The sequence below is a fragment of the Rhineura floridana genome, chromosome 2 (assembly GCF_030035675.1).
Source record: "Rhineura floridana isolate rRhiFlo1 chromosome 2, rRhiFlo1.hap2, whole genome shotgun sequence".
Taxonomy (NCBI): domain Eukaryota; kingdom Metazoa; phylum Chordata; class Lepidosauria; order Squamata; family Rhineuridae; genus Rhineura; species Rhineura floridana.
In genome coordinates, this window is record NC_084481.1 from 91,450,998 (window position 1) to 91,473,863 (window position 22,866).

Here is a 22,866-nt window from a genome sequence, read left to right on the forward strand (position 1 = left end):
AAAGAAAAATCAGTGAGTCTAGACTGGGAGGCCTTAGGATTAATGTGGGGCTGGCTTCTGTTTTTTTGTTGTATGCTTATTTGCATCCTGGGGAACCACATGGGTGGGATGAAATAACCGGGATGAAAGCTGTTGGGGGTAGCATTTGAGGCATTCATTGGTAAGCAGGCAGGGACGGGCAGGTTGCTTCATCATAATGTTGTACAGAAGGACAGATGAAATGTGAGTGGAAGGAAATATGAGGACACTGCAGCCGGTCTCTGTTCTCCCAAATTCAAATGAATGCTTCATTGATTGCCAGCCTGGGAGCCATCCAAGTGTTATTAAAATAAAATCCCCAGCCTGTCATCTCTGTTCAGGACAAGGGAAGTTCATCCATGTAGGACAGAAGTGGCTAACCTCTGGCCCTCCAGATGTTGCTGGACTCCATCAGCCTCAATCATCATGGCCAGTGCTCAGGGATGATGCGAACTGTAGTCAAGCAACATCTGGAGGGCCACATTTTCCCTGCTCCTAATCTAGGAATTCCCATCTGTGCAGATTTGGACATTTTAATCAATTCTAAAGCAAATGCAAGTTTTGCCCATCCTTACTGTGTCCCGTTCTCTCTCCTGGAATCCCTTCTTGATGGTACAGTTTTTGCTCACTGTTTTACATGCAGGATAGTGGGAGTTTAGTGCTTGGTCATTTTGTAATGGTCTCTCCTATCTTTGTTCTTTAGATCAGATATTATCTCTTATCGTCTGATGCTTCTCTTTTCCACTGCCTACCCACTTGTTCCTTTTTTGGCTTTGACTAGGATGTTGTTGTGATTTCTAATTTGCCTCCTTGTTGTCTGTGTAGGCCTGAATTCTGTGTTTTGTGAGAGCCTGGTTTATCTTTGTAAATGCCACAGTGCTGTTGTGCTTCTCCAGAATCCCACTTCTATTCAGGGTGTTCTAATGCAGCTCATCTGTCATGATATTTTCGCCAGAGTTTCTTGTGGGAGAGCTATGAATGAGTATACTTATATGTGCCCTTTCTATAGCAAAGGTAAGAGAATGTGTGGCCCTCCAGAGATTATGCTGAACTACATTTCCCATCATCTCTGACTATTGGCCATGCTGGATGGGGCTGATGGGAGTTGCAGTGCAACAATATCTGAAGGGCCACAGGGTTCCCATTCTATGGGGTAGGGAAAAGGAGGTGGTTTCAATGAGACAAAAGACAGGGCCATTATCAGTTTTATACCAGTTTAATGTTTATTTATTTATTTTAAAATTTGTATATCACTTAATTGTCAAAATGGTTTGCATAGAACATAAAATATATATTAAAATTATCAGTAAAAGTCAGAAGTTAAAAATAAGTTGACCTAAAAAATTCTTAGTATACATAAAATCAGTAATTAAAAGTATACATTATAAAAAAGAAAATAAAAAATCTTATTAAAATGCAGTGCATGTCAGCTTTACATATTTGGATAGTTTTCCTAAATAAAATAGTTTTTAGCAAGTGCTGAAAACAATACAGCAAAGGCACCTGCCTGTAAATGTGCAGGGAGTTCTAGAGGGTAGGTGCTGCAACACTGAAATATCAGTTCCTTGCAAGTGCAGAACAGGCTTCTCCCAAAGACTCCTGGGAATTGTGGCTTAGTGAAAATTCTCTGTTAGAGACCCTACCCCTCCCACAAAGAACTATAGTTCTCAGAATTCCCTGGGGAGAGGGAAGATGACCCCAATCCTTCCTTGTATTCTCAGGGATGAACCTGCCAAAAGCCCAGACTGGAAGAACAGCAGAGAACTTTTAGTACCCACCAATGAGGTGACATGACACCAGGCACTACACAACAGACCATCATTGTGCCTGCATATGTAAATTTTAGGCATGCCATGCAGCACCTAATAAGTGCATTAGCTGCTCTGGATCCTTAACTTTCATTAATCTCCTTGTAGACTGTGGGAATGCTGTGGACATAATATATCTCAACTTCAGTGAAGCTTTTGACAAAGTGCCCCATGATATTCTGATTAGCAAGCTAGCTAAATGTGGGATGGATGGAACAACTATCAGGTGGATCCCAGCTGGCTCCAGAATCATACTCAGAGTGTTTATCAATGGTTTCTTCTCAAACAGGAGGGAGGGTAACGAGCAGGGTACTGCAGGGCTCAGTCCTGGGCCCAGTGCTCTTCAACATTTTTATTAATGACTTGGATGAGGAGGTGCAGGGAATGCTTATCAAATTTGCAGATGATACAAAATTGGGAAGGATAGCTAATACCTTGGAAGACAGCAACAAAATTCAAAGGGATCTTGATAGTTGTTGTTTCCAGCATTGGCCCAATGTTGTTTTCAGTATTGGACTGTAAACAGAATGAAATTTAACAGGGATAAGTGCAAAGTTCTACACCTAGAAACAAGAAACCAAATGCACAGTTATAAAATGGGGGATTCCTGGCTCAGCAATACTGCATAAGAGAAGGAACTTGGGATTGTTGTTGATCACAAACTGAATATGAGCCAAACATGTGATGTGGCTGCAAAAAAGGCAAATGCTATTTTAGGCTGTATTAACAGAAGTATAGTTTCCAAATCGCGTGTAGTATTGGTTCCCCTCTAATCGGCACTGCTTAGGCCTCATCTTAGGCCTCATCTTAAGTACTGTGTGCAGTTCTGGACACCACACTTTAAGAAGGATGCAGAAAAACTGGAACGGATTCAGAGGAGGGCAACATGGATGATGAAGGAAATAGAAACAAAGCCCTATGAGGACAGACTGGAAGAACTGGGCTTGTTTAGCCTTGAGAAGAGAAGACTGAGGGGAGATATGATAGCACTCTTCAAGTACTTGAAAGGCTGTCACACAGAGGACAGCCAGGATCTCTTCTCGATCGTCCCACAATGCAGGACACGGAATAATGGGCTGAAGTTGCAGGCAGCCAGATTTCAACAGCATCAGGAAAAACTTCCTAACCATTAAGAGCAGTATGACAATGGAACTAATTACCTAGGGAGGTGGTGGGCTCTCCAATACTAGAGGCATTCAAGAGGCAGCTGGACAGCTACCTGTCGGGTATGTTTTAATTTGGATTCCTGCATTAAGCAAGGGATTGATGGCCTTATAAGCCCCTTCCAACTGTACAATTCAGTGATTCTATAATTTGCAATTATAATTTACAGCTTGGGTGGATATAAGGGGGAATGTGCCATGCTTTTTCCCATGTATTGTTGTCACTGTACACAATGTCAAATCCCTTGTCTTAGATATATTAACTAGGTTCTTCCCAGTGTTGGTGTCATGTTGATTTCTTCACTGAGACTCTCCAGAGGATCTACAAATAACTTCTGGCCTGTGTTATAGAGGAATATACAGTTAGAATCTATAGGTTGTTCGCTTTGCAAAGAGCTTTACCAAGGTTCCACTAGATTTACAACCACCCTGTAAGGTAATCGCTGACACTCCTATTTTACACATGCAGAATTAAGTCTGAGATGGTAACTTGCCCTGGACTCCTCAAAGAGGCAGGCATAGCATTTTAATTCTGTTCTGGACTCAGAAGTGTCTAGATATTTTCATTTACTTCTTTTTAAAATTGATTTTATAACAAATTAAAGAAAGAAAAGAAATAAAGAGAAAAAAATCAAATAAAAGAAGAAAAGATCCCAACAGCTCACATTAAAAATACAATAATCATCTAGACATTCATCTTAATCTCAACATATAAATGGATATATGCCATCCAAATGTCCAGATAGGTATCCACACGAAGGTGACATTTATAAGAAATGTGTTCAAATGTAGCAAGGGCAGTAAAGTCCTCAGACCATTGTTTAATAGGCAGTGAGTGTTTATCCTTCTAGGCTCAAAGTATAAGTCTCTTGGTGACAATTAAGGCTTGCAAAAACCCACTTTTGTTCTCCAGCCATTAGTTCTCATACAACAGGAATATAATTTAACGGTACATGGACATCTGCGAATATCAAGGATTTCTCCAATTCAAAATTGAGATGGACACAACTTTATACCAAAAAATATATCGCTAGACATGCACACATCAAGTGACATTTCCAGCATTACGCCTCCAGCATTTGTCTATATTACACAGTGCCTTCCTTTGAAGATGTTGTATAGTCCAGTATACCTGAAACATCCATTTTTGGGTGATCAATCTCAATTTTAAGTCTCAGGAAATGTTCTATATGGATTCTAAAGCAATTTTCCATTGTGTAGGTGGTATTGCACATTCTAACTGAATGGAATAGGGAGTTAGGATGGACTTTCATTTACTGATCTTCAGGAAAGTATTTGACTAGTTATCATCATCACCAATAAAGATAGTTATTCTGCTACAATCTGAGGTAGGAGGGGACATATTCAGAGAAGAATATGGCAGAACATATGAAAGATGCCAGTCTTTTCTGGTCTTAGCAGATGAACAGGTAAGATAGCTCTGCTGCTGCTTCCCCAACTTTGTGTGGTATTTACCAGAAGCAACCCCACACACACAATTGGAAGAAAATGCACAAATTACAGTGCCCCCTTTATGTACTTTAATTTGGAAGTAAATCCCACTGTATTCAATGGGCCTTTCTTACTTGTGTGCATAGGAGTGTAATCTTAATGCACTTGATTTGCAAACTACATGTATAACATGCAAATTAAGTATGCAAATATTGATATGGCAACCCCGTAAAAAACATGTGGGCAACCAACAAGTGGGGCCAAGATAGGGCTGAAAAAAATGAAAGCCTGTGTCATTTAAAGAAGTTTAGACTACAATCCTATACCTACTTACTTGGGAGTAAGCCCCATTTAACTCAGTGGGACTTACTTCTGAGTAGACATGCATAGGATTGTGCTGCCACTCACTTCTTCACCAGCTCTGCTGTATACGACCCAGCATCTTTGAAAAGAATAGTATGTAACCTGTTATAGAAGGATTGCAGCTATGCAGCTTCATAAGCGTGTGTTTACAGCTTCATCCAGTCAAGCTTGAGGTACTGCAGTTAGGGTCTGCTTCCACTCTGCTTGTCTAATCTGTATACTTTCCCCCCCAGAATTCCTCATCTCAGACCTTTCAAAAGGGCATCCTTCCACATACTCATCTCTCCACAATGCTAAAAAAGAACTCGGAAGAGGTGACAGAAGAGGTACCAATACAGAAAATTCCAGCTGCCAACAAGGGGGCAGTGGACTTCCTCTCACTCATTGGTGGGTGCCCTTTTAGGGGGTGAGAGATTCTCATGCACTCTATCTCAGAGTTCTCCCCTATGTAAGTGGAGCAGCTGACAGCCAAGAACATTTTCAGTATTGACATTTGAAAATGAAGGGATCTTGGGGCCAAATTATGACACTAGGAAGCACATCGTGTGTTTCTTTCCTCTTTTATTCATAGCAGACATGGGGTGAGGTGTGTTTTTAGTTGATACTTCAGCAGACATGGAGGGGAAAGGTTTAAACCTTCCCTTCCAGTTGCAGTTCCAATGAATTGGAACCAGTGGGAGCTTTTGTTGTTTCCCCCCGGAAGTAATAGCAGGTGTGGGATGGAGGCATTTTCACTGGGACTGTAACAGGGAAGGGAAGAAAGAAACCTCCCCTGCCAGCATGCTGCAGTCCCAGTGAAAATTGGGGCACCTCTCCACGCCTGTTGTTATGAAAGAATGGAACAGTGACATGATTCCCAGTTTTTAGTGTCGTATCTAGTTTGCTCAGTTCTAAACTGTTAAGGAATTCTGTTGGTCATAATAGGCATGAATCTGTCACTAAGCTTCCTGCTAACTTCTAAAGCAAAACCAACTTTACTGTCTCCACCAGCCAGCCTTCCATCAAATGCTTAGCTGCCTCCCCATCCTCCATTACTGCTTCTGATTGTCATGAAACTTGGTTCCGAGTCTTTCATGGTTTGGTCACATGTCTGTGCCTGACCAAACCAAATCCAATAATTCTCCCCTGCCTTTAAAAGGAAAGGCTGTGGGATGTAACTGTGGCGGCAGACAATACTAGCTGCTTCAAAAGCAGCCTGACTGTTTTTTTGGCTTCAGTTTAAAACACATTTAAAATGTGTTTGTCCATGGCTGAACATACCTCCCTTCCCTACTGCTGATTAGGACCACCCACAGAAAAGCATTGGGCCAATCACTGTGTCTGCCTGAGCCTACGGCAAACTGTTTTCATTGGACATACCTGGAGTGGCAAAGGCCAATCAGTTTTGAAGTCTGTGTGAAGCTGACTTCAAGGTAAAACTTGCCTGAGCTGCAACTTCCAAGTTTTTGGAGTTAAAAGGAGGCAGAGCTATACTAGCGTTGTGTGTCCCCACATTCAGAAAACAGAGGTGGAGATGCACAGAAGCCAGCAAAGCTACAAGTATGCCTCTACAGTAGGGCCCCACTCATATGGCAGGTTACGTTCCGGACTCCTGTGGAAAAGCGAAAACCGCTGAAAAGCGGAGCTTATTGAATGGAATGGTGTGCGAAGCCTGAAAACCGCCGTAAAAGCAGAACAAGTGCCATATGAGTGGGGCTTTAGTCTAATTGCATCTAATTGAGACCACCGCATTAGCGAAGCACCGTAAAGCGAAGCGCTGTAAAGCGGGGCCCTACTGTACCATGTATTATACTGGAATGGTGTCGGCCATTTCATGAGCCACCTTTGAGGCCTGGTACAAGCTAAAAAACAGGATAGACACTAGATGGCTGATTGATTAGATAAATAAATAATAAAAGAAAAATAGTGGCCAATTTCTTTGGAGGACTTTATGGAGAAAGTTTTTTCTAACCAATCCATGCATCTGATAGTTAGTACCCCCTGGACGGATATAGGTTTTATGCTTCCAGACTGAGTTGCAAGATGATATGTCCTAAGGCAGGGATGGGGAACCTCAGGCCATGGAGCCAAATGTTCCTCTGGGCTTCTCTGTATGATCCTTGACACTTTCCCCAGGCCATGTTCCTCACTGACCCTGCTTTGCACCCTCCTTGAGTGTTTCCCTAGCACTGAAATGCGTCCTTGCCCTCTGATAATGCTTCTTGCTTGTCTGGATGGAGGATGGGGTGGTATATTTAGAAACTACTATTCAAAGTCTATGATCCTCTGTGGCGCAAAGTGGTAAGCGGCAGTAACGCAGCCGAAAGCTCTGCTCACGGGAAGTCGAATCTCCGGTAAAAGGGGTTGAGGTCTACTCAGCCTTCCATCTATCCATGGTCAGTAAAATGAGTACCCGGCATATGCTGGGGGTAAAGAAAGGCCGGGGAAGGAACTGGCAATCCCACCCCATATATACGGTCTGCCTAGCAAACGTCGCAAGACATCACCCTAAGAGTTGGAAACGACTCGCACTATAAGTGCGGGGACACCTTTACCTTTTTTTACTATTCAAAGTTAAAATCCACATTTGTTACTTAGCTCACTTTTGCCTCTGGCCCTGCCCACCATTGGCATGTGGCTTCTGAGAGATTGCCCAGGAGGGAATATAGCCCTTGGGCTGAAAATGGTTCCCTATCCTGCTTCCCCCATACTTTCTTCTGGCCTGTTTCTTAATGGCCTTCTTAATGGATCATGGGCAAATGTCCAGCATATAATGAGCAAGCAACTGGCAAGCCTTGTGGAAAGTCTGGGGGAGAAGTGAGATAAGTGCAGCTTGTGTGGATTCAAATTTAGGAGCTCCTTCCTTCTATTCTTCAATAACAGATGATTTAACATCTCCATATATATCCTGGTGTGAATCTTAGGTCTCTGCCCATGAGTTTTAGAGTTGGATGTACCCCATCTACCCAAATGTATCCCTATGTGTCTTATTTTTGGCATCCACCAACAATAACTCGTATCCATGCATGAGGGACATTTTTTTCATCCTGAGTGGGAGCAGGTTTCTCTCTATTTCTCCTGAATGATTAAGTTTTACCTTCTTAACTCTCAGAAGTAAAAGAGATCAAGCCCTGCCTTTTTGAAGAATCATTGGTTGCCATCTCAGAGAATGGAGAAACCATAGGAACATTCTCCATCTCGGTGGAGTGGGCCTGCTATTCACCAGATGGCTGGAACGAAGAAGACTGTTACCTGGTCCGTGCAAACAGCAAGGGGACCATTGACGGCATCCCTTGCACGACCTCCATTACAGGTAACTTCACTGTGATAGTTTGGCAGGAGGAGGATGGTATAAAGAAGGAAGAGATTGGACAAGCTCCTGTGTCCAAATAATAGCCTTCAACCCTCAGGTTTTAAAATTGGTGACCTTGAAACTATGGCTGCGGTGATGGGGCTGTAGTATTAGAATATGAGATTTAAGAAAAAAGTATTTGTAGCAAACTAATGTAGTCACTGATTTTTATTCCTAGTCCCGTCCCTCCTTAGTCTGATCCCTATCTCGGACCTAAGTGAAGAAAAAGGTGAACAACGTTTGCTTCCACAGACTAAGGCTCTTTTGTGCTATTGGTCTTCTGCAATCAGCAGAAATCAGAGTTAACAGCTGTGGACACAGCACTTAATATTCTGCAATATCCCTATTAAAGCCCCACGATTCCTGTCCCTGTGAGCAAGATTCTAATATAGTTAAAATCAGTCCCATTTCCTTTAATGGGACTCCTAGCCTAGGAAAAGTGTTTTAAACCTGCAGCCTTCAATCAGCAAAGACCTTCCAGTTGCATGTGTTTTAAAGCAGTTCCTTCTCGTAGCTGGCAGCTATTCCCTTGTCACTAGCAAAAGACCTTTAATTTTTTTAAAAAATATATTGTTTCTTAATGCAGCTGCAATCGATTGAATAAAGGCCATACAGTATTATTTATGCACTCATACCCACTTCCCAAAGCACCATGCTGTGGGTCCTAGGCTATGGTCTGAAGGCACATGAGGCCACCACTAAGTAGGTCTTGGTCTATTCTGTGCCTGGATGGGAGACCACCTGGGAACCACAAGAATATGCCACCTTGGGTTCTACGATGAAAGAAAGGCAGAGTATAAATAAAATGAATAAATAAAATAATAAATAATTCTAGCCATTATGCTTTTATTATGTAAATATGTTTTGGATCTGAGTTTGTACAAGGCTGCCACTTTGAACCTTCTGTTCTCGCCTTCTGGCTGTTTGCCTGACTGGAAGAGCAACTGGGCAATGAATGCAGAAAAGCAGGGCTTCACCAAAAACAGACCACTTCTTCCCCAGATGCATCAGTAGCGCTGTGCCAGTTCATACTGGACAGGCTGGTACTACAGTTGTATTGTATTGTAAGTAAACAAAGAAATTGCCACAAATTAGGTCTGGGGGAAAAAGACAGAAGGAGCACGGAAAACACCAGAATGCAACTGTTTGGAAGAGATGTCATCTCGATCCCCATAAAAGTGAATGAATAAATGAATTATGTCCATTTCAGAGAAGTAGGTAGTGTGGAATCAGCCAAATCACAGTAGATTTGACAGTCCTCACAGTGGTCTCTAGTAGCTATCAGATATAGCTTAAGGAATATTCAGAGAAATGCAGGCAGATTCAGAGGCACTTGGTGAAAACTGGGGGGTTTCCAAGGGTAATAAGGGGCAAAGGGCAACTTGAGTTTGGTGGCAAGATTGGCATGTTGGGATACGTTGCTGGGAGTGTGCAGATGGCATTAACTGTAACTGTTTATTTTATACCTTTATCTCTTTCTGTATCAGGGTATATAACAAAGAGACTGGAGACAGTGGAGCAGCACACAAAGGAAAGTGTGAGGGTAAATATCTCCTTTTTTGCCCTTCGGCATGGCCAGCAGGGTGCCAGGTAACGCCTAAACATCTGCAATACTGACAAGATTTCCCCTCCCCTTATTGAAGTGTGGAGGGCAAGTCTTGTCACTTTCCCATTTGCAGATTTCCTTCATCATCTCTGTTTTCTGCTCTCCTGGGAAAACTGACAAGGTTAGATGCACTTAGGTTCCAAATCAACAGAATATCCATCCCATTCAAAAGCAGGATGTTTGAAATACAGAACATTTTTGTCTTTCAAACATGCACACACCAGAAGCAGGAGGCAATTCAAAAGGATAATAAATACCCATAGTCTATCTAAAGTCCATTTAAGACAATATAGTACCTGAGACAGAAAATCCAGATGATGTCACTACAGCAATTTAAACATTAATTAATTAATTAACACCCATGAATTGGCACCCAGCAGCTTCCTTCTAACATAGCTTACTCTGCCTACTTGTAAGGCCTTAGATCTGCTTATATTTCTAGGGGTTACTGAAGGTGTGATAGATCAGTCTATAATTGCTCTGAATTTTCTCCAACTCTGACAACCTGTTTATTAAGCATTCGTCCTCATTTGCTTATGTGGTGTTTAGACCATGGACAGCTTTTATTGAGCATTTGCTCTGACTTGTCTATGGAGCAGTTATATCACAATGAGCATCTGAGTTGCTCGTGGGATGGTTTGGGGAAAATAGCCTTACAGGCCAAATTGGGACCCAAGCCATGCTTAATTAGGTTCATGGGCCAGAGGTTCCCCATCCCTACACGAAGGTGACAGAGTGCTTTAATCCATTTCAGTTACACAGGCCTAAAGTTCTGTTACGTGCTTGAATCTCGCCCGCAAAGTAGTGACAGTCTGGAAGCACCCTCAGTATGGAAAAAAATCCTCTAGGCTAGGGGTTCTTAACCTGGATGAGCTTCATGAGGTCCACAAACCGGGTGCAAAAAATATCAATTTCCAATGCAATAATATTTGTTTGTTTGTTTGTTTATTTATGGGAGTCCATAGCTTTCATCAGATTCTCAAAGGGGTCCATTACCCAAAAAAGAACCACTGCTCTAGGACTTTCTGGTGGTACTGAGAGCTCCTGCTATTTGCCTTGTGTCCATGGGTAGTAGGACTTTAAAGTATGGCCCTTTAATGTGGGATTTGTTCCCATTAGAGATAAGGCATACTCCAACAATCCACTCTATTAGATGCATGCTTAAGACTTATTTACCCAAGACTTTTCCAAATGAATTTTTAATTATTATCCACTGACCATCTTGCAGTGTTGAATTGCCATTTCAACAGTATTAGTTTTGGTGTATTTTATTTTTGGTTTTCTGTTCACTGCTCTAATATATTACAATATGAGTGATCATATGTTTTTTAAAAATAAATAGTTTGTGTCTAAGGGTGTTAAGCACATGAAGTGTTTTATTTAGGATTACCTCTCTTTGATCTATATAAAATCTTTTCAGAGGTTTTTAGAGCGGTGTGGGGCTCTTGGCAGAAGGGCTTTCAAATACCCCACACTGTGATTCGAAGTCCCAACAATCAGGGCATTAAAGCACAGTGTTATCTGATGTCATAGTGGCTTGGCAGGGGTGGGAAGGTAAGGATCAGGTCCACTGGCTACAAAAGGTTCTCCATTCCTGGATTTAAGTCATGCCAGATTAGCCCCACTGAAACCAATGGATTTAAGTTGGGGGGTTTAAGATCAAAAGATCCCAAGGGTCAGTGAGGCGGGCTTTAAGATGGGGAAGTCTCTCTATTTGTCCATAAGCTTTTGTCTTTCCAGAGAGGCAGAATTCCTGTATAGAGTCTATAGCTTGGAGCTATAGCTATTCATTAGCGCACCTAGGTAGGAACCCTGCAGTCTAGGTATTCTTAATTAGAAATGAATACTGTTGCAGAAAAAAACAAAAAGCAAAAGGGTTCTTTGGCATGTATGTGTCACCTGTATTCCCTCTTTTCCACAGTTTACGGAGCATCCAGTGGAAACTAGGACGCATGTGGTGAAACGCCAGGGCCAGCTTTTTGTGAGCAAAACTGTGGTGGAAAGAGATGTGAGTAAAGTGTGTTGTTTCTGAAAGGATCTGGAAAGTCAACCCCCAGTCCTCACCAGATTGAAGGAAATAATCCCACTTGTAATTTATAGTAGTTAACCAGTTGTAGCATACCAGGTTCCATTGGTGCTATGGATCAGTTTTTCCCCTATCCATGTCACTTTCACATGTGGTCACCTACAGTATAACTCTGTTCCATCATGATTCCCCATTAAATCCCCACACGAAAACATGCATTTAAATTCTTATTTTTAAACATTTTTTTCAAACTGGAAAGTGACCACACCATACTTGAATTCTTGATTTTAACAGAAGCAAAAGCTGAAAGTAGCCATACACGCACTCTGGACTTCAGAAAAGCTGATTTTAATAAACTCAGAACAATTGTAAGTATGGTTCCATGGCAAGTGATCCTAATGAGAAAAGGAGTCCAAGATGGGTGGGAGTTTCTAAAAAAGGAAATTCTAAAAGCGCAATGGCAAGCAATTCCAACAAGGAAAAAAGGGGGGAAACAGCAGAAGAAGCCAATGTGGCTTCGCAAAAAGCTTAGAGATGACCTGAAAACAAAAAAGGACACATACAGGAAGTGGAAAGAAGGTCAGGCCACAAAGGAAAACTACAGGCAGGTATCATGGAATTTCAGGGATGGCGTCAGGAAGGCTAAAGCTGAGAATGAGCTGAGGTTAGTGAGAGATGCTAAAAGCAACAAAAAAGCTTTCTTCATGTACTTCCATAGTAAAAGACAGAGAAAAGAAATGGTGGCACAGCTACTCAGGGAGGATGGCAAAATGATAACAGAAGACAAAGAAAAGGCAGAAGTGCTCAATTCCTACTTTGGCTCAGTCTTCTCCCCAAAAAGGGTCTAGGACCCTCCCGGGAAACATGAAGTAGAAGGGGCAGGATTGGAGCTTGATATAGACAAACTGTCAAGGAATACCTAATCACTTTGAATGAGTTCAGATCAGCAGGGCCCGATAAACTGCATCCTAGAGTATTGAAGGAACTGGGTGAAGAACTCTCAGAACCGCTGTCTATTATCTTTGCGAAATCATGGAGGACTGGTGAAGTGCAAGATGACTGGAGGAGAGCTAATGTTGTCCCTATCTTCAAAAAGGGCAGAAAGGAGGAACCGGGGAACTACAGACCAGTCAGCCTAACATCAATCCCTGGAAAAACTCTGGAGCAGATTATAAAGCAGTCAGTCTGTAAGCACCTTGAAAACAAGCAGTGATTACTAGGAGCCAATATGGATTTATGAAGAACAAATCTTGCCAAACTAATCTTACCTCATTTTTTGATCAGGTATAACCTCCCTTGCAGACTGTGGGAATGCTGTGGACATAATATATCTCAACTTCAGCAAAGCTTTTGACAAAGTGCCCCATGATATTCTGATTAGCAAGCTAGATAAATGTGGGCTGGATGGAACAACTATGAATCGTACTCAAAGAGTGCTTATCAATGGTTCCTTCTCAAATTGGGCAGAAGTAACGAGTGGGCTATGCTGTACTAGCTGTCATAAAATTCCCCCAGGACAACCTTCTAGACAGCTTGTTGGTTGAGGTTTGGTGACAGATGTCTTGCATTTCCTCTCCTCTCTCCCACAGGAAGAGATCCACGTTGGCACATTTTCTTACAAATGTGCACACCTTCATGGTCTAGTCTCAGACTCTGCCAATCTCCTTGTGCTGCGGCTGATGGCCAGGAGACAGACTGTCCCACAGGATGCTATTTTCCTCTCATTTGACACTGACCAGCACATCTGTACCTCTACCTACGTATGTCTGACAAGTGGACTCAAGGATCTCATTATAGCAGTGCAGTAGAGGCACCTTAAAATCTTGGCAATATATGGGGAAGTTTGCCTTAAGAAAAACCTGTGGATCAGTGGTAGAGTACATGCGTTGAATGCAGAAAGTCTCAAGTTCAGTGCTTGGCATCTCCAGGTAGGGCTGGGAGAGACCCCATCTGAAATTCTGCCAGTCACTTGACACCAGGTGTGGCTAATCTATGGCCCTTCAGATATTGCTGAACTGCAGCTGTCAGCATGGCCAATGGCAAGGCATGAGGGGAGCTGCCTTTCATTAACAACTGGAGGGCCCAGGCTGACCACTCTGGTCTAAACTGACTCAGGTTAGCCAACCCTGTTTTAGGCAGCACTTCGTTAGATGGATTAGTGGTCTAACTCAGGAATAAACATGTTGGAGAATTTCAATGAAAATAGATATAGGAGTGAAAATTGCCAATGTTTGTTTATTCATCCCACATCCAGAACAGAAATCAATCCAGCTAATACAATTGGTATTCACTCTTCTTGTTGCTTTCAATTGGCAAATGATACATAATTAATTACATTCTTTTCCCATTTGCACTTTGTTTCCTTTGCATTTAAATGAATAGGATGAAAAAACATAATGACAATGTAACTTATATAATTCATGCAATTAATTATGTGAATTATGAAAATTACATAATTTCGCCACAGCAGACAGTGAGGCAAATATCATAGTTTTTGGTGGAAGATGAAGTGCAGTGGAATGGAAACAGTGCTGCATGCAACGAATACAGGGTGGAACAGAAAATGATGCCTTCTTTCATCCCTGTTTAGGAACATAGGAAGCTGCCTTATAGTGTGTCTGTGACTTTCTTGCACCACTAGTCTAACTTATCCCAGCATGCTGACTCCATCCCTTCTTTGAGTCTTCCTAAATAAAATATCCATAGGATTGGAATTGGTGGGAAAATAAAGTGAACAGGAAAGATAAGTTGAGCCACAGGATAGGAAGACATGGAACTGGGATGCAAACAAGACAAGAGGAGAGGGGAGGTAGTCAGAAATGAAGCATGGACCCAACCAAGATTGCCCATTTGTCTACGCAGAGCCAGCCCTTGGTGGACAGAATATCTAAGCAAAAGTGGATGGGCTGTCCCTGTCCAGATTTGACCAAAATAAGCTGTCCAACTGATGTTAAAGTAAACTGTATTCTCACATAAGCATAATAAGCACCACTGTTTTTACTCCGCCACACCTTCTCATTCATCTATCCCTTCCCAGAGTGCCCTGGGCTTCCAGAAGCAGCAAGTAGGTAATGAAGAGGTGGATGTCTTTGTCATTGAGAGAGCTGTGCACTCTATGGATGAGGTCCCCCTGTCCTGGCAGTTCTACTTCCTGTCAGATGGGTAAGGAAATCCCAGTGTAATCTCTTGTGCCCAACCCTCTCCTGCTGCATATGGTGTGATTAATTCCCTGCCTTTGCCTCAGTATATCCCCTAACAGTCTTTTCTACTGCCTTCTTACTCATAGGTTTCTTGGGGCTTAGTGCTGCAGCCTGGTTTTCCCTGGGTAGCATACCATCAGGTGGGTAGTAGCGCGTCCTAGTGTCCAAAAGCAAGAATGCATTAGAGTAAAGACTTTGGCTGCTCCTTCCGGCTTGACCCCATTCCTTTCCTGCCTTTGTCCTAGGTTGGATCCTTTAGCCTTAGCTCTATCTGAGTCTGTTCCTTGTTATTTCTCTTGTCAATTAATTTTCTTTTCTTTAGTGTTTGTCTTTCTTCTGGTTGGTATATTTTTATATTTAAAAAAAGAATTGGGGGCCCTTCCTGAGCTTGCCTTGATTGCGGTGGAGTTTTTTTGTAGAGCCCAGAGTGTCTCCCCTCCTCGGCCTTCCCTTCCTGTCCCCACTCGCTCCTCAGAGATTGCTTCTGCAGCTCTTCTGGCCCTATACTTCCCTGTCTTTGGGAGCCTATCTTTCGGAGCTCATGACTGTGATTCCGATTGTTCCTGGCCTTCTGCTTCCCCTTCTCTCCAAGCTCGCAGCTGCAACTCTGATCATCTCCAGAGCTTGGAGCAACAGTCCTCTTTCGCCTGCCCACCCACCTTGGAGCTCGCAGCTGCAGTTTCGCCTCTGGAGCTTGAGCATCCCTGGAACTCACTGTGGCAGCTCATTTGCTTGTAGCGATCCCGTCTCTGGCAACGATGGTGGCTTCCACATCTCCAGCTTCCCGTCTCTGGCTCCCTTTTCCCCTGCCCCATCTGGCTCCCGGAGCATGCGGCTGCAGCTCCACCCCATTCACCACCCCTTCCTTAGTGAGTTTCCTCCTCTCAGTGAGCTCTTGGAGGGAGCCACCATTTTGTTTGATGCTTCCCACCCATTATTCCTTCATCCGCCATTTTGGTGGTCATTTTCCCCACTCTTTTTCTTCTTCTGTGTCACCTGTGCCTGTTTGTTCCTGGTGTCCTGTTTCTTCCCCTCCCTGTATAAGGCACAGGCACAGAAAAGAAGGAAACAGAGAAGAAAGGGAAGACGTCATAAGGGTTAGGGCACGGAAAAGAAGGGAACAGAGAAGAAAGAGAAGACATATAAAACATAAAGAAAAGAAGAAGGAAAAAGGAGTTGGCTGCTTTGAGGTCATACCGCTGCCCTCTACTGTGGGCATGTTTTTACTGGCCTCCCTTAATCCACCGCACCCCTCTACCTGTGCATGTGTTGATTTGTTTGCCACTGCACCCCGCAGTCTGTGTGTGTGTGATGGGATTTAACTTCTTCATTGGACTATTTATATCCTGCCTGGTACCGCTCCCCTCTACCGTGTGCGTGCTTACTATGGCTGAGCTGCCTCCCGCTGCACCTATGGAATCAATTACAGAACTGCAGCCACTCATCTTTGACGTGCAGCAGCTAGTCCCTTCGCAGCCACCAACAACTCAGGTTGTGCTTAAAGCCAAGTCATCTAAGCATAGACTTTCCAAGCACATTCCCTGCAAATGTGCCAAGAAGACACTTCCCTCTACTAAACAAGTGGCTAACAGACAAGCTCGTTATATCAGTCTTCCGTCTTTATGTGATGCTTCTGTTGACAGTTAGAGACTGGAAGCCATTTTCCATTCGCCTCTTGAGTCTTCGGAGGAAGAATTTGAAAGCCCAGACCAGCCTCCAGTGGTGCCTCCTCGCCAGGGAGTTCCCCTCTGACAACCCCTGACCCCCATGTCTGAGCAGCCTGGACCATCCATAGCTTCACCACAGCCTCAGTTGCCCTTGGATTCTCTTGCATGTGTGGCCCCTTTGCAGGGTCTGCTTCTGAACTAGACATTTCTCTCTCAATTCAGAGATGCACTGCTTGGTTCCATCTTCTCTGAGATTCAAAGACCTGCCCTCATCTCTACACATCGGGCCCAACCCTCATCCTTGTCTGAGGTATGTCTGGAACAACAACAGGCCTTGTCTCCTAACTCCTTTGACTTTTCCAGAGGTAGGGCCCAACATGCCCTACAGGCTGAGGCTGATACACTTGATCTCTTCCTAACCCCTGAGGGGGAAGAAGCAGAGTGGAGCAGGGAGTCGGATGGAGAGGAAGAGTGCTCGCATCATGTTTGATTCTTCAGACTACCTTGCCTTAGTCTGCAGATCCTTAAGCACACTGGGTCTTGATGGGCCAGTATCTGAACCCAAGTTTTCGGTTCATTCCTTCCCAGTGCCTGACCCTCTCAATAAAATTGTGAAGGAGGAATGGGGTCATCCTTTTCAAGCATGTCATGTGACAACGTTTGCTAACAAATTTTATTCACTAGATCCTGACTTCATTAATTTCTTTGAAAGTTCCTTCTATGGATGGGCCTATTTCTGCTCTTGTTTCCAGATCTCTCCTTCCCAAGGAAGGTGATTCTCAATTCAAAGACCCATCTAAGTGGATCTGGACCCATCTGGATTTCACTCTTCGAAGAACCCATGAAGCTTCCACATATGCAATTTGAGCTTCTTGTGCGGCCTCCTTGATCACCAGAGCCTCCATGATGTGGCTTGATGAGTTACTTGACGACCCACAGCCTGACCAGGCTAGTTTTCACAGGATCCTGGTCAAGCTGCAGCTTTTGTGGCAGATGCATCGCCTGACGCAAACACAATTTGCTGCTAGGGCTATGTACACACATGTGGTAGCTCACTGCACCCTTTGGCTACGTCACTGAGATGCTGACAACACCGCTCATATCGACCACGACCCCCTATTCTGGTTCCCTCTTATTTGGGAATGAGGCCCTCAAGGCGGTGCTCATTGATCCCAAGGATAAGAGGAAACCTGTGTTAGCCACTACTAAATGAGATAATCACAGAGCCGCCACAGATAGTCGTCTTACCCATACCAGCAGTCCTTTCGGTCTTTTCGGGCTGCAGGTAGGGGCCATGATTTTCATTCTTCAAGAGGCTGCTGGAACATATAGCAATTCTTCAGCCACAACCAGAATCAGTTCTCCAGACGCCAGAGGCACACTCCACCTGCTGGTCATGAAGGACATCAGCAGTGCTGATACTGACACCATCCTAGTAGGTGGCAGACTCCTCCATTTTGCCAGAGCTTATAGACATGTAACAATGGATGCATGGGTGAGAGATACTGTGATTCAAGGTTACTCTATAGAATTGTGGGAGTTTCCTCCTCAAAGGTTCCTACCGTCCTCCCTCTCCACCTATCCCGAGAGGTGGGCAGAAATGACAGAGGCCATACATCACTTGCTGTTTATAGGCGCTATAGAGCCAGTGGCTTCCTCTAAATTTTACTCAGGTGTCTACTCCATTCCCTTCGAAGTGCCCAAAAAAGATGATTCGTGGAGGGCAATCCTAGATCTCAGATTCCTTAACTCCTTTGTCAGGCATCGGCAGTTCAAGATGGAGTCTCTGGCATCGATTGTGGAAGTGCTTCAGGAAAGAGACTTTTTGGCTTCTGAAGGAAGCCTACCTGCATGTTCCCATCCTAACCAACCACCAAAAGTTCCTGAGATTTGCCTACGATCAGGCTCACTTCCAGTACTGGGCCCTTCCGTTTGGTCTCTCGTCAGTTCCGAGGATGTTCACAAAGCTGATGGTTGCTCTGGTCATGCACCTTCCACTCTGGGGGATCCACACCCACCCCTACCTGAACGATCTCCTGGTACAGGCACCCTCCATGTACATATCACCCTCGATGCCTTGAGGGAACACAGCTTCCTCGTGAACGTAGAGAAGAGTCACCTGATTCTGTCGCAGTGTCTGCAACACCTTGGCGCCATATTGGACACAGCCCAAATGATGGTGTTTCTGTCTCCAGAGAGGATAGCTGCCACCATCCACACTGCTCGCCATCTGAAGACCAGAAGGATGGAAGATGTGATGCTTCTAGCCAAGGCCTTGGGACTCTTAATATCCTCCATTCACATCGTCCATTCCAGTGGGCTCTTCGGGCTCTTCAGCTGGACATCATCAATTCCAGATACAGGAGAGTACATCTCCTGCTCAGCTGAAGATGTCGTTTCGTTGGTGTGCAGTGACCAAGAATCTACAGAAAGGAACTCCCTTCAGAGAACCCAAGAGGACCCTGATTATGACCAATGCCAGTCTCCTGGGATGGGGTACCTGTCAGACCACGACCTGGCCGACCACCTGTCTCACACTGGCCCCAGCACAGATCTCTCTCGATCCCACCACTAGATGCCACTACCTGGCACACTGTAACACAATGCTGCCCTGAAACTTTGCCTTAGTCGCCTCCTTTAGCAGACTGCTATTAAGTGTCTAGGTACACTTTCAGGCCACAACCCCTCTGTAGCCTTCTGTCTCTAAAGTCTACAGACTGGGTTGCCTTGGATACCTGCTGCTGTTACACTAATCATTCACCACTGCCACCATAGATTCTGTTTCCTCTCTGATATTTGCTCTGCCCACTCTTCTGCAGTGTATGTATCCAGCCAAGGATCAGGCGTGTTGTTAAACCAAAGAGGTTATTGAATAACACAGGGAATAAACACAGGGAATAAACAGGATTCCTTTAGATTCAGTTGTCATGCGTGTGGTTACATATAAACGTTCTTCAACTTCTTAGTTACTTTTACTTCATATACATTAGCCCTAAAACCTGCCTCATTACCTGCCTAAAACACATCCACCCTCTTCAACTGTCTCTATTCCAGCCGTTCAACTGACTCCAACCGACTCTCCACCCACTGTCAACTGTCTTTCTCACATATATACGTTCAGCCACCCAGACGCTCAGCCAATCACAACACAGCATTCCTCAACATTCCATCACATGTACTCCCCCTCCCAATTCACTCTACTTACCATATTTAACCTACAAAACTGACACGTACCATAAATATTGTACAAACATTATAGGGCCATCACAGTGCCCATTGCAATTCCCTCTTCATTCAAGGCCAGTGGATAGCTACTGAGCAGTGTCTCAGCATAAACTTGCTGGAGTTGTGAGCAATGCATATGGCCTCCACTTTCATCAGACACTGCATCAGACAGACGTTCTCATTGGGACTGACATCAGTGTGAAAGCTCATTTGAACCATCAGGGCAGCACACAGTCAAGGGCAGGCAGAATCAACTCATCTTCAGTTGGGGCGAATGTCACCTGCACTCCCTGAGAGCAGAGCATCTTAGCAGTGACCTCAATATCGCAGCAGACTGGCTCAGCAGAAAATAGGTTCTTCCTTGGGAGTGGAAACTGCATCCCAGGGTATTCCATGAACTGCACCATCTGTTCGGTCCCTTTACAGTCGATCTCTTTGCCTAGACTCAGAATGCTCAGTTTCCAATATTCTTCGCCTGGTATCATCAAAGCAATAGACGGGCTGTCAACTCCTTGACCAAGAGGGGTACGCTATGCCTTCCCTCTGGTTCCTCTGTTGGGACGCACAATCAGGAAGATTCGTCAGGAGTATGCTTTAATTGTTCACTTGGCTCCTTACTGGCCATGCAGGCCATGGTTTTTGGATCTACTAGCTCTCTTGATCCAGGAACCATGGTACCTACCAGTGTCGCCAAGCATGTTATCTCAGGGTCCAGTTTGTCATCTGGACACCGAATGGCTGAGTCTGACAGCCTGGGTGTTGAGCGGAATCACTTGAGGCATTTGGGGCTTTCTAAGGACATTATAGCTACCATCTTGGCCTCTAGAAGGCCTTCCACAGTCCATATATATCAAGCCACATGGTCAGCCTTTGGTGCATGGTGCATTAAACATCAAATCTGTCCCTCCAGGGCTAAGCTTAATCACCTATTAGAGTTTCTCCATGCAGGTGTCTCAATAAGATTGAAGCCTAATACTGTATGCAGGGAGGCCTCAGCTGTCTCGTCCACATTGTCCATGTGATCAGACCAGCCTTCTCTTGGAACACATCCCTTGGTCAAGCGTTTCCCGAGGCTGGCTTCTCTCCTGTCACCACCTGTAGTTCATCGATTTCCCTCTTGGAGCCTTCCAAAGGTCCTTCAGACATTGCAGCGTTCTCCTTTTGAACCTCTGCACTCTACATTATTATGCTTGCTCTCATACAAAGTCCTGTTTCCCATTGCAGTTACTTCAGCCTGGAGGGTCTTGGATCTGGCAGCTTTATCCATTGCCTGTCATCTCTGCATCTTCCACAATGACTCTGTGATGTTGTGTCCAGATCCTACCTTTCAACCTAAAGTTTCATCCATCTTTTACTGTGGTGAAGATATTGTCTTGCCTTCCTTTTGCCCTCAGCCAACTCATTCCCTCAAGAGGGCCTAGCACTCCCTGGACGTACATCGAGCACAGAAGGTTTACCTGGCTAGGACCTGAGACATTCATCTATCTGAGTCTCTTTTAGTCTCATTTCATCCAAGGACTTTGGGGAAGAAGGTTACCAGCTCAACGCTCTCTTTGGCTGCAGACTTGCATTACTCTGATCTATGAGTCTCTTTGGATACCGGTGCCTCCAAATGTCACAGCCCATTCTACAAGATTGGCGGCCACTATTGCTGCCTTCACAACCAATGCACCCATTGCAGATATTTGTAAGGTGGCTGTGTGGTCCACACCAAATTCCTTTATTAGATACTATAAGATAGATCATTATGCTTTGGCAGACGCCTCATTTGGTAGGCAAGTTCTACAACAGGTACTATCATCCTCTTAGGCAGCCTGGGCATACCCTACTGGGACTGCTTTGGTACATCCCACCTGATGGTATGCTACCTGGGGAAAACGGACTATTGATCTCACCTTAGGTGATTTTCTCAAGTATCATACCATCAGGACCCTCCCTGTTGGGGGGGGGGGGTTGCCTACCTGTTCTGCAGATAATTTTCGCTATTGTTTAATAACTCTTCCACTTGTTTCAATTTAATACTGTTTGTTTTACATTATATAACATTTACTTCTAAGGCTGTTCTTACTGGTGTTACAGTTGTTTACTGTTTGTGCATATTTCCTGTTCAGAGTCAAACTGTGTATTAGTATAATTGCTGCTCCTTTTATTATTGTCTGGCTGAGAGTGTTCTGTCTGAAGAGAGATGTCCAGATCCAGTGCACAGTTGGGTGGAATGGAATGGGGTCAGGCCGGAAGGAGCAGCCAAAGTCTTGACTCTCTTTGGATACTAGGCGGCGCTACTACCCACCTGATGGTGTGACACCTGGGAAAACCACCTTTCAGGTGAGACCAACGGTCCGTTTTCTTTGAATTCCAGTACTTTAAAAAAAAATCATTGGAACAAATACCCCAAGTGAATTCTTTATTCCCACTTCCACAGTGAGCAGGCTGTGTGTACTACTGACTGAATCTCCCCTCCCTCCACTCCCCAGTCTCTCCTAAGAACTTTACATAAAACAAGTAAATTACATCCCGTATTCAAAATAATATGAGAAATAATGGTGAAGGGAAGGCAATTATATCTTCATATGCTTCCAGGTAGTATTTTTAGATTCTTTTAAAGAATATCTGGTATCTTTTAAAGAATGTTTGGTATCTTCTGATACCAATTGTCTCCTGAATGAACAGCAACTCCCATAATTCTTTGCATTACTGCTGCCACAGCAGAGCAGTCTGGGAGAAGGGTTAACAAGTCCTCTGGAAGGAAGTGCCTGTACCTTTAAATCAGGGGGTGGGGAACTTCAGGACTAGCCCTCCGCACTAGCCCAGGCCATATCCCCCTCCCTGGGCCACACATCTCACCAGCCCTTCTTCCCACTCATTGACTGCATTAGCCTGACTAGAATGTGTTCTTGAACTGTGATAATGGCTTGCCTGGGTGGAAATGGAGAGGTGTCTGGCTGGGTGTAGAAACTGCCTTTTGTGAGGTTGGAAGGTAGTCTGCTGTACGATAAAAGATAATCAC

The 22,866-nt window shown here is 44.2% G+C and overlaps 1 protein-coding gene across 6 annotated transcripts in view; it reads left to right on the forward strand.

Moving 5' to 3' along the window:
• Positions 1 to 22,866, forward strand: part of CATIP (ciliogenesis associated TTC17 interacting protein) — an 85,125-nt gene that overhangs the window by 56,967 nt on the left and 5,292 nt on the right. For all 6 annotated transcript variants that reach the window (XM_061609274.1, XM_061609275.1, XM_061609276.1 and 3 more), the window contains 6 exons: positions 5,038 to 5,191; positions 7,896 to 8,096; positions 9,623 to 9,678; positions 11,663 to 11,749; positions 13,357 to 13,527; positions 14,805 to 14,929. In XM_061609274.1, coding sequence (XP_061465258.1) covers positions 5,038 to 5,191; positions 7,896 to 8,096; positions 9,623 to 9,678; positions 11,663 to 11,749; positions 13,357 to 13,527; positions 14,805 to 14,929 — 794 coding nt within the window. The remainder of the gene's footprint in view (positions 1 to 5,037; positions 5,192 to 7,895; positions 8,097 to 9,622; positions 9,679 to 11,662; positions 11,750 to 13,356; positions 13,528 to 14,804; positions 14,930 to 22,866) is intronic.